General features: G+C 38.2%; 2 protein-coding genes across 2 annotated transcripts; one reads left to right on the top strand and one right to left on the bottom strand.

The window, feature by feature from the left end:
* Positions 1-593: 593 nt before the first annotated feature.
* LOC126631222 (stromal cell-derived factor 2-like protein) lies at positions 594-2,729 on the bottom strand. The gene is made up of 6 exons (XM_050301394.1): positions 2,341-2,729; positions 2,116-2,256; positions 1,893-2,033; positions 1,605-1,654; positions 1,379-1,508; positions 594-904 (listed from the first exon to the last, which is right to left on the bottom strand). Exons 1-6 carry the CDS (start codon positions 2,440-2,442, stop codon positions 821-823), a joined length of 648 nt encoding a protein of 215 aa, XP_050157351.1. The 5' UTR covers positions 2,443-2,729; the 3' UTR covers positions 594-820.
* Positions 2,730-5,370: 2,641 nt separating this feature from the next.
* On the top strand, positions 5,371-12,389 carry LOC126632097 (sister chromatid cohesion protein PDS5 homolog C-like). Its single transcript, XM_050302324.1, has 14 exons — positions 5,371-5,694; positions 6,951-7,154; positions 7,257-7,438; positions 7,595-7,721; positions 7,806-8,003; positions 8,476-8,526; positions 8,634-9,554; positions 9,649-9,759; positions 9,994-10,067; positions 10,675-10,726; positions 10,890-10,976; positions 11,054-11,097; positions 11,476-11,550; positions 11,626-12,389. Exons 1-14 carry the CDS (start codon positions 5,593-5,595, stop codon positions 12,194-12,196), a joined length of 2,799 nt encoding a protein of 932 aa, XP_050158281.1. The 5' UTR covers positions 5,371-5,592; the 3' UTR covers positions 12,197-12,389.
* The last annotated feature ends 270 nt before the right edge of the window (positions 12,390-12,659 follow it).

The raw sequence follows: 12,659 nt of genomic DNA, 5'->3' as shown, positions 1-12,659 counted from the left end.
GTTCGGCTCACCCGCCCTCCCCCCAACTGTTACCATCGTTCATGTAAAAGAAGTGAGCGAGGACCACCAGCGCATGTAAAACGTTGGCCCAACACACGGAAAAGGACGGTGGCGATGAGAGCGATGGATGGGTTTACAACAAGAAGGTAACTCCTGTGGTTACCTGATGCATAAGCTTTTTCCTCTTTCTGTGGAGGTCTTTGTAACTATGCAGGGATTTACGAGTAAAACAGTATTAACGAAGGGTTTTTAAAGGCTTTTTCTTCAATCAAACTATGCACCCTGAGACGGCAGCACCTATCCAAAGTCACCGTATTGACGCGTTGCTTCGACAGTGACTAAAAACGCTTTCAGATAGCCAACAACGTTATAAGAGCATTTGGCAGAAAAACTAAAAAGACATTGTGAATTGTGAAAGCAGTAAGCGGTTTTTAGTGCTTTAAACACCTACCTAGTACTTCAACCAGAAAACACTTAAAATCTTTGATAAATACAACGAGTGATCAATCAAGGTAGTGATTTTCGTACTCTTCTTTTCTCCCCATGCATTGCTTCATGTTTTTTAAACTTCTAGTATAATCAACGGAACAACGGAAAGAACAGCTAGAATTATTTGATTAATAAAGCAGTGAAACACAAATACAGGGATTTACGAGTAAAACAGTATTAATGATATAAGGTAACAGATGGTAAATCTTAACATACTTTTCTTCATTAGAACATCCTACTAGAACTGTTATGGGACCAGGTACCAGCTACCAAAAATTCCAAAGCCCACATACCTGTTTTCATAGAGTTATTCGTCCTAAATGACCAACTTCTACTTAGTTTCGGTGACTGGAAGGTACACGCCTTCTGATGCCAACCAAACATTGTCAGCGCGTTTATCTTTCACACCACAAACCTGCATCATGGCAAATGGAATGTATTAGCACAGCTTTAATAATAAATCAAGGCATAAAGTTCAGCCAACACATTTCCAGACAACACAAATAAAATTGTCTACAACTGCCATAGATAGATATGACAATTGTATTTAACATATTATTTCTTGCACATTTTAACATTCAGAAAGATTGTCACTAATGACTTTCAAGAAGATGAGTGAAGCAATCGTTTATGCTTAAGTTGAGACGCAGATTCATATTCCTTTAAACTACAGAACTTTGTATAATTGCGTGATGATGAATACAAAATACGACCAGAAGATTTCATTATCAACCGTAAGTTAATCCTCATCAGGACATCTAACTATCGAGTTTAGGACATAATTAATAATCAGTACCATTATCAACAATTCAAGCAAAACAAGTTAACAACATATTTGTAATTTCATTCTCATTTTCATAGAAATGTGGTTGAGTTTAGGTTATCTCACCTCCTGCTGTCCCCCAGCTATGCGGGTGTACTTCTTGTCATGACTATGTAGATAAGCACCTGTGTCAACATGCTGGAGTCGAACCCTTTGATCTTGCTTCCAGGTCTTCCCACTCCCTTCAATTGTCAGCCTACAAAATACCATACCAACACAATGCATCAGAAACACTGATGAGTGATGACCAAGACAGGCAAACTTTTTACGAACATATCAATTTGCCACTCACCTCCAGTGATCACCGGTATCAGATTCATTTTCTCTCCCGAAGCAGCTCACCTACACCCACATCAACTTATACAAGTCACTGAACCTAGTAACAATCCCAACCTCGTCCACACTCGGACGGAAAGAGATTAAACAGTCTACAAATGATACTCAAAAACTCCATAGACAAATCAAGTCACAAACTTTATGCCATTCGACGCGTCAACCCAATTCATAGTTACAAACAAAAAAGTAATCACAAACACAACCACACAAAAAATTTGGTAAGAAAAATAAAGATTTTCCAAACCTCTTGGTTGCTAGAAATGGGGGATGCATGCAAATGGCTGTGCAGCCATTTCCTAGTCTTCATGTGCTGCAACCTGATGATTGTCCCGCTCGGAATGCTATCGCCTTGCTTGGCAGATGTTTCCAGCTCAGGTTTAACAATCTGCAAAAAACCCAGTTCAATATCTGCAACAAAACACCACCAAAGACACAGAGAATGCGAGAGAGAGAAGAAATTGACATACCCAGTAACTATTAGCGTCGTCGACATTGGGAAAACCAGTGACAGACTGCTGACCGCTACCAGAGCCATACGGCACGTCGTGTGAATGCAAGCGAAACTTGGTCTTCTCATGCCTGAGCTTCAATACGGTGCCGTACGTGACCTGCCCAGATCCCATTTCATAGTATCAAAATCTCCAAACAAAACAAATAAAAAATCTAATCGGAAATGGGCGGCCGAGACGAACCTCAACGCCCTCGGCGGTGGAAGTGGTGGCTGCGTAGCCAGTGTCGAGATCATCGAGGTTGTAGATGAGGAACACAGCTAAGCAGAAGAAGCCGATCGCCATAACGAAGAGTAATCCTATGAACCAGTTCCGTTGCCAGATGGGGAAGTCAGGCTCCGAAGCCCGGCTGGGTATGATGACTCGCCCCACGACCCGACGCGGCTCGGCGGACGACGACGGCGTGGAAGAATTGGAAGGTTTTCTTCGCGTCAAACTCGGCGAGCCTGGAGGCGCCACCGTGAGACTTCCCTGAAAAGGGAATTCGAATTCTTGATTTGGGATTTCGGGGTTTCGATCTGTCACTGCGACTCTCTCTCTCTCTCTCTCTCTCTCGTCGTCTGTGATTTGTTAATGTGCCTGTTTTTCTGTACGGCGGACGCTGCTGCTGTGACATGTATTCAGCGAATGGGAGGTTCACACGTGGACGTTTGGATGACGTGGAAGCTTGTTAGTGGACGTATCGTGTAAGACCACGTTGCGGCCCAAATACTTCTAGCCAGCTTTGAAAGATTGGGCTGAGCTTTGTTGGGCCTGTTAATGGATTGGGTACGATTCAAGCCCATTATCTTTGGTACTCACTGCCCCCTAGCAGGCATTTTTCCCGGAGAGTGTTTTTTTTACTTTTTATTTATTTATTTTAAATTTTCTGCACCCACTCTTACGTTTAGCCTTTGATTTTTTTTTTTATTAAAGAAAGCTAATAAAAAAATGTTTGAAAACTTTAAGTTTTAACAATAAGGACAAAATAAAAGGTAAGGTGAATAGTATCAAGATTGACTTTTTAGTTTAAAAATGTAATTTTTTTGTTAAAATTAACAATATTAAGAGCTTTTCGTTAATTTTTTTTTTTTTAACTGGTGTGTCGTAGATGAAAAAAATAATGTATAAATGAGTTTGAAATTGATTTACCTGTAACACGTAAAACCAAACTACACCAAAGAGTTTCAAATTCATTTATCTATAAACTCGAGGTGTTGCGTTGGTATCCCTCCACCCAAAATTTTTTTTTTTACCGGTACATAAAAGCTCCAACTGTCTGTTTATACGCCACCCAAGCATGACATGCAAAATCGTAAATGTTACATGACTACTGACATGTTGCGATGTAACATAATATCCAATAGATTATAATTAAATTGATGAACAATACTCAGTCGCTCTTGATTTACGTTAGAGCAACTCCACCCATGGAGCCCTCATTCCTGATAATCCATTATTCAATCTACCATATTGAACAGTAACTGCTTTTAATGAATAGTAACTACCATTAATGAACAGTAAATTACCATTTGCATCTCCACCCTTGGAGACCTTCCCCCCCTGACAATAGGCAATAAAATATTAGTTTTTTTTGTTTGTTTAAATAATACAAAATAAAATTATTTGTAATTTCGGATAAGAATTTTTAAATCGTTCTCGTTGCGTCATGTGTCATTGTGGTGTAAGGTAGATGGAGAATAAGTGGTATTTATAGAAAAGTAAAAAGAATTTTTTACAATTTTTTTCAGATTTTTTTCGGATTTTTTACATTTTAAATTTTTTTTTATTCAAATAATTAATTTCTGCCGTTGGATTTAAAAAAATTTGAATTCCAACACTCCAGATTGTGCCACGTGTCACAACTGTAACTTTTCTTAATTTTAAAACTATTTTTTTATTACCCTTGCATCGGACGGCTGATATTTAAACTTTTTGGGATCGAACGGACCGTGGGAAGCCACGTGGCTTCTCATCGGTCACTGGACATCTCTGCGCGCGCGGGGCCTGGCCCCTGATTTCCCGTCGGGCGACGTGCTCCCACTTGCGAGTGAGGGGCACGCACCTGACACACAAAAAAAAAAAAAAAATAAGGCTTTGCCCTCAGGTTGTAGGCCCGTCGATTCCCCACCCCCCGGCCCTCAGGCTCCCACCCTCACTCGGGCTCTCCAAGGTTGGAGCATTGTCCACCGAGCCTCGGGCCCTTTCCTCTCCCTTGTCCCCCGAGCAATGTCCATGGGTGGACTTGCTCTTATGCTACAAACATTAAAAAAAATAAAATTGAATTAAGTTTCCAATTCTATAAATAAAATTTTCTTAATAATAGTTTTGGTAATAAAAGTTTCCATAATTGATATATATATATATATATATATATGTATATAGAAGTAGAACGACCTCCCTCCCTCCCTAATTACACATGATTTTTTATTATTCATCCCTTTTTCCCGCTTAAAATTTGTTACATTTATCTTTACTTATAAATTATAAATTTAGATCTCTTTACCCATATATGATATAGTTTTACATATTAGCGCTCAACTAATAAATAGAGATTGAGCTTCACATCGGAATGAGAATCTCACATAGTTATGACGTCATAGGCCCGTCGTATGATTGTTCCAATGATATATTCAATCAAGCAAGGGTAAAATAGTCACAATTGTTATATTTTATTTTAAATTAGTCTAATTAATGAGAAGGGATATTCGAACTCGGATGAGTAGCATGAAACATATTCATTCTAACTAATGCAGCTAGTCTTCTACGTGATGCAAATTTCGATCACAAACATTTAGGACTAAGATATTTGTAACAAATTTACTTTAATACGACAATATTAATTGAGTTAGAAAATTCGAATCAAATATTTTCAATAAAACTATAAACGCTCTTAATCACTTTACTTATAAATCTCATTGCATAAATCATTTCGACGAATATAATATAATATATTTCAAATGTCTATTCCTTTTTATCCACTTACCAAAAACTTCGAAAATTCTTTCGTTTTCAATAATTTATTCACTCGAGCAAAAAAAAAAAAAAGAGGGTCTTCCCAAGAAAAAGGGAAAGCAGCATCAAATCCTACGGTCCAAGGACGCCAGGTGGTCCCCATGGGAAAGATTCAAAGGCGGATTTGAAATCCGAAATTGAACTCGAATTCACAAATCCCGCGGATTCCGAAAGTAAAAATAAAAACCAGAGGGATCCATCGCCCCACGATATTTTATTTTTTTAATGCAAAAAAATAAAATTCGAATAACTCTCTCTCTCTCTCTCTCTCACTCGCTTTCTCTCTCTAAAAGGAAAACCCTAACTTTCTCTCTCCAAACAAATTTTCCGCTTTCTCTCTCTTCGATTCGTGTGGTTCTGGGCCTTCAATGGTGTGAGATTAGGGCTAGAGCTGCGAGATTGTCAAGGATCTAGAGCAAAGAAACAGGTGAGGGGAGGAAAATGGCGTCGGCAGAGAAAGAGCTCGAGGCACAGCTTACGGAAGCTGGGAATCAGCTCTTGGAACCTCCGTCTTCCGTCGACGACCTCCTTGATGTTCTTGACGTAAGCCCTAATACCTCTAACAATTTTTTGGGTTTTCTTCTTCTCTTCGTATTCTGAAGTATTTGCGTCTCAGTTGCTTTCCTTCCGTGGGTTTTGTTTATTAAACTGAGTACTGTGTGATTATTTGTAAATTTAGTGAAATGGGGATTCAATGTTATTGTTCAGAAACCTTCTGATGTGGGATTCAAGTGGGTTTTAACATTTCCATTTTTTTTCTTATGATTTGTGCTAATTTTTTTCCGTTATTTATATCCTGGGCTGCATGTTCATGTGTTTGGTATTGCTTGGATTAAGCGTAGATTGGGGCAATACTTTCATATGCCATGCAGGAAGTTCTGGCTAGCTTTTCAAAGCTGGAATTTTGTGTTTTAATGAGGTTGAGGGCGAGGGGTTTGAGTCTCTAGCTCACTTTCCTTTTGAGCTTCTTAACTTCTCTAGCTCACTGTGCGGATAGCATGCGGGGTTAAGTCATTAATGACTGAGCTTAAAGAGAAAGACAACGATGCATATCTGCGATGGTTTATAAATGGTATTCTGCATTTAACAATTACCAAGTAAGCTATAATTTGTTAGAATGATAAAGGGTTTTAGGTGTTTTAAGGTTAGTCTTTATCGTATACAGCAAAGGAAGTTAAAATGATCTCCTGATATGTATATGAAGGTAAGTTATTAATGTTCACCATGACTAATAATTCAAATTGAAGGATGACATTTCAAGTTCAATTATGTTTCATTAATGCTTTTGAAGCTGGACATTTAGGATAGAGGAAAGCCATTTCATTTGTGATTTTTGTTCCCTGCTTGCTCAAGCAGAGATTTAGAAGGAGTATAATGGAAAGATTTTTGGTTGCTTTGAATTACTTTTTCCTAAAAAGGATAATGGTATACACAAGCTTGGCATTACATTTTCCTAAAAAGGTTTTCCTTACTCTTCATTTCTACCGTACTTCATGAAATTAAGTTTATGCTTGCGCGTGTGCTCACACACGCATTAAATTGTTATTTGTACCTTTCCTTAAACAAGGGCATTTATTTATTTTATTTTAAAGTTTGTTACTGTTGTTTGTATTCTTTCCGGTTAATGTAGTTTTTTAATAAACTCACCTGTCATGTTCATTTCTTCTCCCTCTGGTTTCTGATCTAGCTAATTCAAATTTGTCTACACAGTTTTGGCATAGATTGAATTGTAAAATTCTTCTTGTGCCAGATTGTTCTTTCCCTAATATTGTATTGTTCTTTTTGTGGTGATATTTTAGAGAGTTGAGAATTGTCTGTCGAAGGTAGAACAGTCACCTACAAAGTCAATGCAAACTGCGCTTTCTCCATCACAGAATGCATTGGTTGCTGAGGAACTTTTCAGGCATCCAAATCCCGATGTCAAAGTTGGTGTTGCAGCTTGCATCAGTGAGATAACAAGAATAACTGCACCTGATGCACCTTATGATGATGAGCAAATGAAGGTAACTGGGATTTAGATCACTAAACTGATTATTTATTTGTAGAGTCTGCTCATGTTACATTTAGAAAAAATTCATTAAACCTTCTAAATTTTATGCATGCAGGAAGTCTTTCATCTTATTGTATCTTCCTTTGAAAATCTACATGACAAGTCTAGCCGATCATACGCAAAGAGGGCTTCGATTCTTGAAACTGTTGCGAAGGTCAGATCGTGTGTGGTGATGTTGGATCTTGAATGTGATGCATTGATCGTTGAAATGTTCCAGCATTTCCTTAAGGCAATAAGGTACAAAGTCATAAGTAGAGTTGGAGTCACCACTTTATGTGTGTATAGACTATAGATACTATATTTATTATTTGTTTCCACTTGTGGAGTAAAACTTGCAAGCTGATATGTTATAGAAAACGCAACATTATATATCTGTATTTTTATATGTTCCAGGGATTATCACCCAGAGAATGTTTTCTCATCCATGGAGACTATTATGACTCTTGTTTTAGAAGAAAGTGAAGAAGTTTCTGCTGAGCTACTATCTCCCTTATTAGCTAGTGTGAAAAACGACAATGAGGTGAATAATTGTTTTTGATTGACCATTAGTACTTTCTACATCCTGTTTTATTTGTCAACTTACTAACCATTTTTTTCTTTGCAGGATATTCTACCAATTGGACGAAAGTTGGGGGAGAGAGTACTTGAAAGCTGTGCCACTAAACTTAAGGATGACCTGGTAAAAGAAGTAAAAAGCTTGGGCATTGTTTTTGATGATTATAGTAAAGTTGTAGCCTCGATCTGCCAAGAGGCAAGTGATGATGCTGAGCAGAATGAAGGCCGTGATGCTGATGGAAATGTGGTAAGATGTTCATTTGCAAGATTAAGACATTTTATACGCATTTCTTTTGTTCATAATGATAATTGTGTAAAACTTCATAGTTTTCTGTTTCCTCAACAAGGTTATCTTTTTGATCCCTGATCCACTCTCTCATTCCTTAACTCGTTCAAAGGTTTCTTTTGTTCATAATGATAATTGTGTAAAACTTCATAGTTTTCTGTTTCCTCAACAAGGTTATCTTTTTTATCCCTGATCCACTCTCTCATTCCTTAACTTGTTCAAAGGTATTGGTGTTTATTAATTTTTTTTTTCATTTTCTTCTCTTGGGGGGGTGGGGGTTGGTCTGGTTACTTTGGTTGTTCTTTCATCCACAGTCAAACAGCCCGTAGTTGGCTGGTGATAACATTACATTGATTTGTCTTTGCGAACCAAGTCAGCAACTTGGGATTCCTCTCCTCTGCTGTACAACTTGTATTAACTTTTGCTACTGCAGGCTGCCGAGGAGAAATCAGCAATTAGGGAATCTTCCGATGAGGCAGCCCAGGTGAGTTTCTTCTGTCAATTTCTTCCTTTACGTACTTTATGCTTCTATTAGGCAGAAATTATATTTGATTGAAGTGGGTTATTTCACAAGTTCTCTTTATTTTGCAGGTAGATAAAGAAAAGGCAGAAGCGCCAGTTTCTCCTGAACGAATTGATCCAGCTGTTGACAGATCTTCAAAGTTAGTTGTGAACAATGGTAATGCAGAGACTGGCGAAGATGATTCTGTAGCTGAGTCGAATGCCTTGAAGAAGGAAGAGGAGGGCGACAATACCGAGGATCAGAAAGATCCAAACGCATCAAGCAATGGTGAACCTGATAGTTTGGAGACTGAGAAAGCTGCTGATGCAGAACAAATTCCAGAAAAAGCTACCAAAGAAGGAGCAGGGAATTCTGATTTGTCAACAAAATCAACACAACCTTCAGAAAATTGTCAAGCTGATAATGAGGAGGATACTGAGACACAGCCAGAACATAAGAGTAAAACAGAAGATGTTCCCAGCTCACCTCATGAGGATCCTTCTGTGGAGGCAGCTGTGCAATCGGAGAATGAGAAAGTATCTGATGTTAACCTCTCTTCAAAGCTATTGGAAAAGGAACCTGCTGGTGTTGCTTCTCCATCCCCAAGTGAGAGCCTTCCTGATGTAAGTCGCTCCAAAAAGGCTGGAAGGAATAAGAAGAAAGATAGTTCTAATAAGGGGGCTGCACAATTTGCAGATGATGAACACCAAAAGGTTACTGATGGAACCAGTGATTCAGAATTAAAAACAAGTAGACGCTCTGGGAAAAAGGCATCTGCTGGGGTTTCTAATGAGAATAAAAGTCCAACTGTGATGGAGACATCTAGAAAGGAAAGTGCCACCACAAGCGATTCAGAGGCAAAACAGAAGTCAGCTAAGAAGGTAGATGGGAGCACTAAAACTAGGGATGGGTCTCCTATAAAGCAAGCAGTAGATAAGAGAAAGCGGGGTCGTGGAAAAGTTACCCCGGCAAAGGCTGCAACAAAATCTTCAGCTAAGGATGATGACAAAGTACTTTCCTTTGGCACTTTCAGCTATTCCTTGGGCACTGCCAATCGTTTTTATTGTTAAATACAGTTTTAATAAAATTACTGTTGTTATTTAGGAGATGTTGTCAACACCAAAGTCAGCCCCAAAATTAACTAAGGATGAATCTCCCCTGGAGGAGACCCCTAAGACCAATTCAAAGAGGAAGCGTGCTTCAGGAAAAGAGAAGGTATGTATGCTTTGGTCTATGCTACAATTTGTATGTTTTGTTAAAAGAATTGTGTGCTTTCCCCTTGATGTTAAGGTTTACTGTTTGTGAACACTAGTGCATATGGCGTTCTTCACCTTTTCCAAGATTTTGGAATATTATTGTTAGTTTTGTTCATTGTGTAGTAGTGGACTTAGGGTGATCAGATATCTATGATTATGCCTTCTCTTATATTACTGTTTTCTTCCTATTTAGGAATCTGGTGACAAAGATCATGGTGAGGAGATGGTTGGATCAAAGATTAAAGTTTGGTGGCCAAAAGATCGTACGTAAGTACTGACCTTGCGTTCAGTATTTCCTCAATTTATTTCTTGCCATGCTGCGGGAGTCTACACGTGAATGTTTGGATTTCTAAGTTTGGTTCTTTTTTGTTTTATATATCTAAAATTATTTGGCCTCAAGTTTGCATTTAAAAAAATAGTAACTAAGTTGCACTATCTGTGTGATTCTACACAACTTAAGTTGCACTATGTTTTTGCAATACATGCATCATTCTGCATCTAAACTTGTGTTACCTAGGTGTCAGTTGATGAGTGCAGCATCTTTCTGGAAGCCTTTTAGGGTGTTTGGAAGTTGGCACATATTAGAGTCTAAGTTGTGCAGTAGAGATGTTCTGCCTTTTTAGCAACCTGTGATGACTTCAGCCTTCATTTCCTTTAATTCTCATCTATTTTCATTTTCTAGGGGGAGTGGGGATACATGATATCTTGCTAAAGTTTCATTGTAAAATTGGGTTGTTAAACTACTGCTAGAACTTTTGAATTTTTCCAGAACTATTTATTTTTATTTTTAAAGAACTAGATTAAGGAATTTGTTTATGGTTGTAAAACGTGAATTTTTAGTTTGTCATTTAATGTTTTATTGACAATTTTACAGGTTTTATGAAGGTGTTGTCACATACTTTGATTCTGCTAAAAAGAAGCATAAGGTGAGATGCCAACTATGGAAGTCCCCATCCTTATTTTGTACACCTTATTCATTTATGCTTAATTGAATTAATTGCTAAAAAGGATCATTCTGTTTCATTTTATTTTGTTTAAAATGAAACTTTATTTACTTAAATTCTTTGTACTTGGTCCATTCTTTCATAGGTATCATATACTGATGGTGATGTTGAAACACTAAATCTTAAAAAAGAGAGGTGGGAGTTTGTAGCAGATGACCCTGACTCGGATGAGGTAAAGTCACTGCCATTCTTTTGCTACATTAAAACATTCCATACTCAATTTTTGTGCTGAGACATTTCTGTTGACAGGAGCAAGGTACTGATCAATTGAGTCATGATGCTTCTTCTGACGTGTACGTATTATTTACTTTTGATGTGTACTTTACATATACGACTTTAACATTAGTCTTTAAACTAGTTTCTGGATTATTGTCTGCATCATGCCTTAGGTTGAATATCATATCCAGATTATGTTATCACATCTTTGTATCCTACTGAATTTCTGATGATTGTCACCCTTTGTGTACTTAGTTTGTTAACATGTCATGGACTTGTATTGATTTTTTTTTTCTATTTGATGATTAATCATTGTTTAGGATTTAACATTAAATCCGCAATACCGGAGTTTTCAATTCCTGGAGTGGTCTGTAAAGTTTTGCTTCAATTATTTTGCATGTTTGTTTTTTGAGAGTTGTGATCATATCCTCTTTAATGTTTTGCTGCGCAACCAGGCCTTTGAAGAAGAAGGTGAAAAAAACTCCTGATGACTCAACTAAGAAGGAAAAGATGGACACTTCGCCCAAATTGTGAGTGCGATTTTTGTTACTTAAAGTTGATGCCATTATATCTGTAGTTTTCTAACTTCCAAGTCAATCTTATAGGGGTGGAGGAGCTTCCTCCAGCAAATCGAAAGGTGCAACAGCTAAGTTTGATCGCAAATCGAAAGAAAGCAGTAAAGCTGATAGCAAATCCAAAGGTGGTTCTGGAAAATCAGATGACGAACGTATTGGAAAATTAAAGGATCACACTCCAAAAAGTAGTGGTAAATCGGTTGATGTTGCTCAGAAGACATCCAGTAAATCGAAGAACAATGATACCCAGACGCCTAAAAGCACCAAATCCAAGGAAGATGACAGCACCGCACAAAAAGCTTCCACCAAGTCCAAGCAAGACACACAGAAGGCTGGGAAGTCAAATCAGAGCACATTAAAGACTGCCTCCGTTTCCAAAGGTAAATCGTCTGCTAGCAGCGGGAAAGCAAACGCCAACGGTACAGGCAAGGCAAAAGCTGCTTCAAAACCGACCAAAGAAGATGAGGATATGAAGGAAGCCTCAAGTGATTCTGAGAAAGCGCCAGAAAGCACACCAAAGGGGAAGTCCCCAACTTTAGCCAAGGTACTTGCAAGCGAGACCAAGTCTGGTAAGAAGCGGCGAAGAGGAAGCAAAAGTTAATCGTCTAGTCTCGCCTGTGACCGTGAGTTAGTTTTTCCATCATTATTGGAATGATTCCCAGATTTGTGGCTAGAATTGTTATATTTGCGTTCGATAGGGGTAACGTAGTTTTCTGTTTATGTCGATGTTCTAGACGGAATTAATGGCAGACGGTAGAGAAACTTTCGAGCTAGTTCCATTTCATCTTCCTCTACTGACCGTCTCATCTTTTAATCGCTTTTTTAAGCTTCCGTTGGCGAGCTCCAGCCTCCATTGCTGGTCAGAGTTTGATGTTGGTCTGAGATTTTGTGGTTTTATTTGTAAATTATGATGGCCAATCCAATTCGCCTAGTAGTATTCGTCGGATGTTGGTTTAGGCAGAGTTTCTGCATTTTTTCGCTTAAAGTTTGAATCTGCTGTGCATGGAGTATATATATCTTCGTACCGTAGATATTCTTAAGTTCGGGTGCCCGTACAAGGATTT

Source organism: Malus sylvestris, chromosome 8, assembly GCF_916048215.2.
Source record: "Malus sylvestris chromosome 8, drMalSylv7.2, whole genome shotgun sequence".
NCBI classification, from domain to species: domain Eukaryota; kingdom Viridiplantae; phylum Streptophyta; class Magnoliopsida; order Rosales; family Rosaceae; genus Malus; species Malus sylvestris.
This window is presented reverse-complemented; position numbering and strand designations above follow the sequence as displayed.

Excerpts from the sequence above, each read along its gene's own strand:
- LOC126631222 (XM_050301394.1), bottom strand. The coding sequence starts at position 2,442 with ATGGCGATCGGCTTCTTCTGCTTAGCTGTGTTCCTCATCTACAACCTC. Across the intron at positions 2,034-2,115 it reads ACGACGCTAATAGTTACTGG|ATTGTTAAACCTGAGCTGGA; the intron begins GTATGTCAATTT and ends GGTTTTTTGCAG. Across the intron at positions 905-1,378 it reads TAGCTGGGGGACAGCAGGAG|GTTTGTGGTGTGAAAGATAA; the intron begins GTGAGATAACCT and ends GCCATGATGCAG.
- LOC126632097 (XM_050302324.1), top strand. The coding sequence starts at position 5,593 with ATGGCGTCGGCAGAGAAAGAGCTCGAGGCACAGCTTACGGAAGCTGGG. Across the intron at positions 7,722-7,805 it reads GTGTGAAAAACGACAATGAG|GATATTCTACCAATTGGACG; the intron begins GTGAATAATTGT and ends TTTTCTTTGCAG. Across the intron at positions 10,977-11,053 it reads ATGACCCTGACTCGGATGAG|GAGCAAGGTACTGATCAATT; the intron begins GTAAAGTCACTG and ends TTCTGTTGACAG.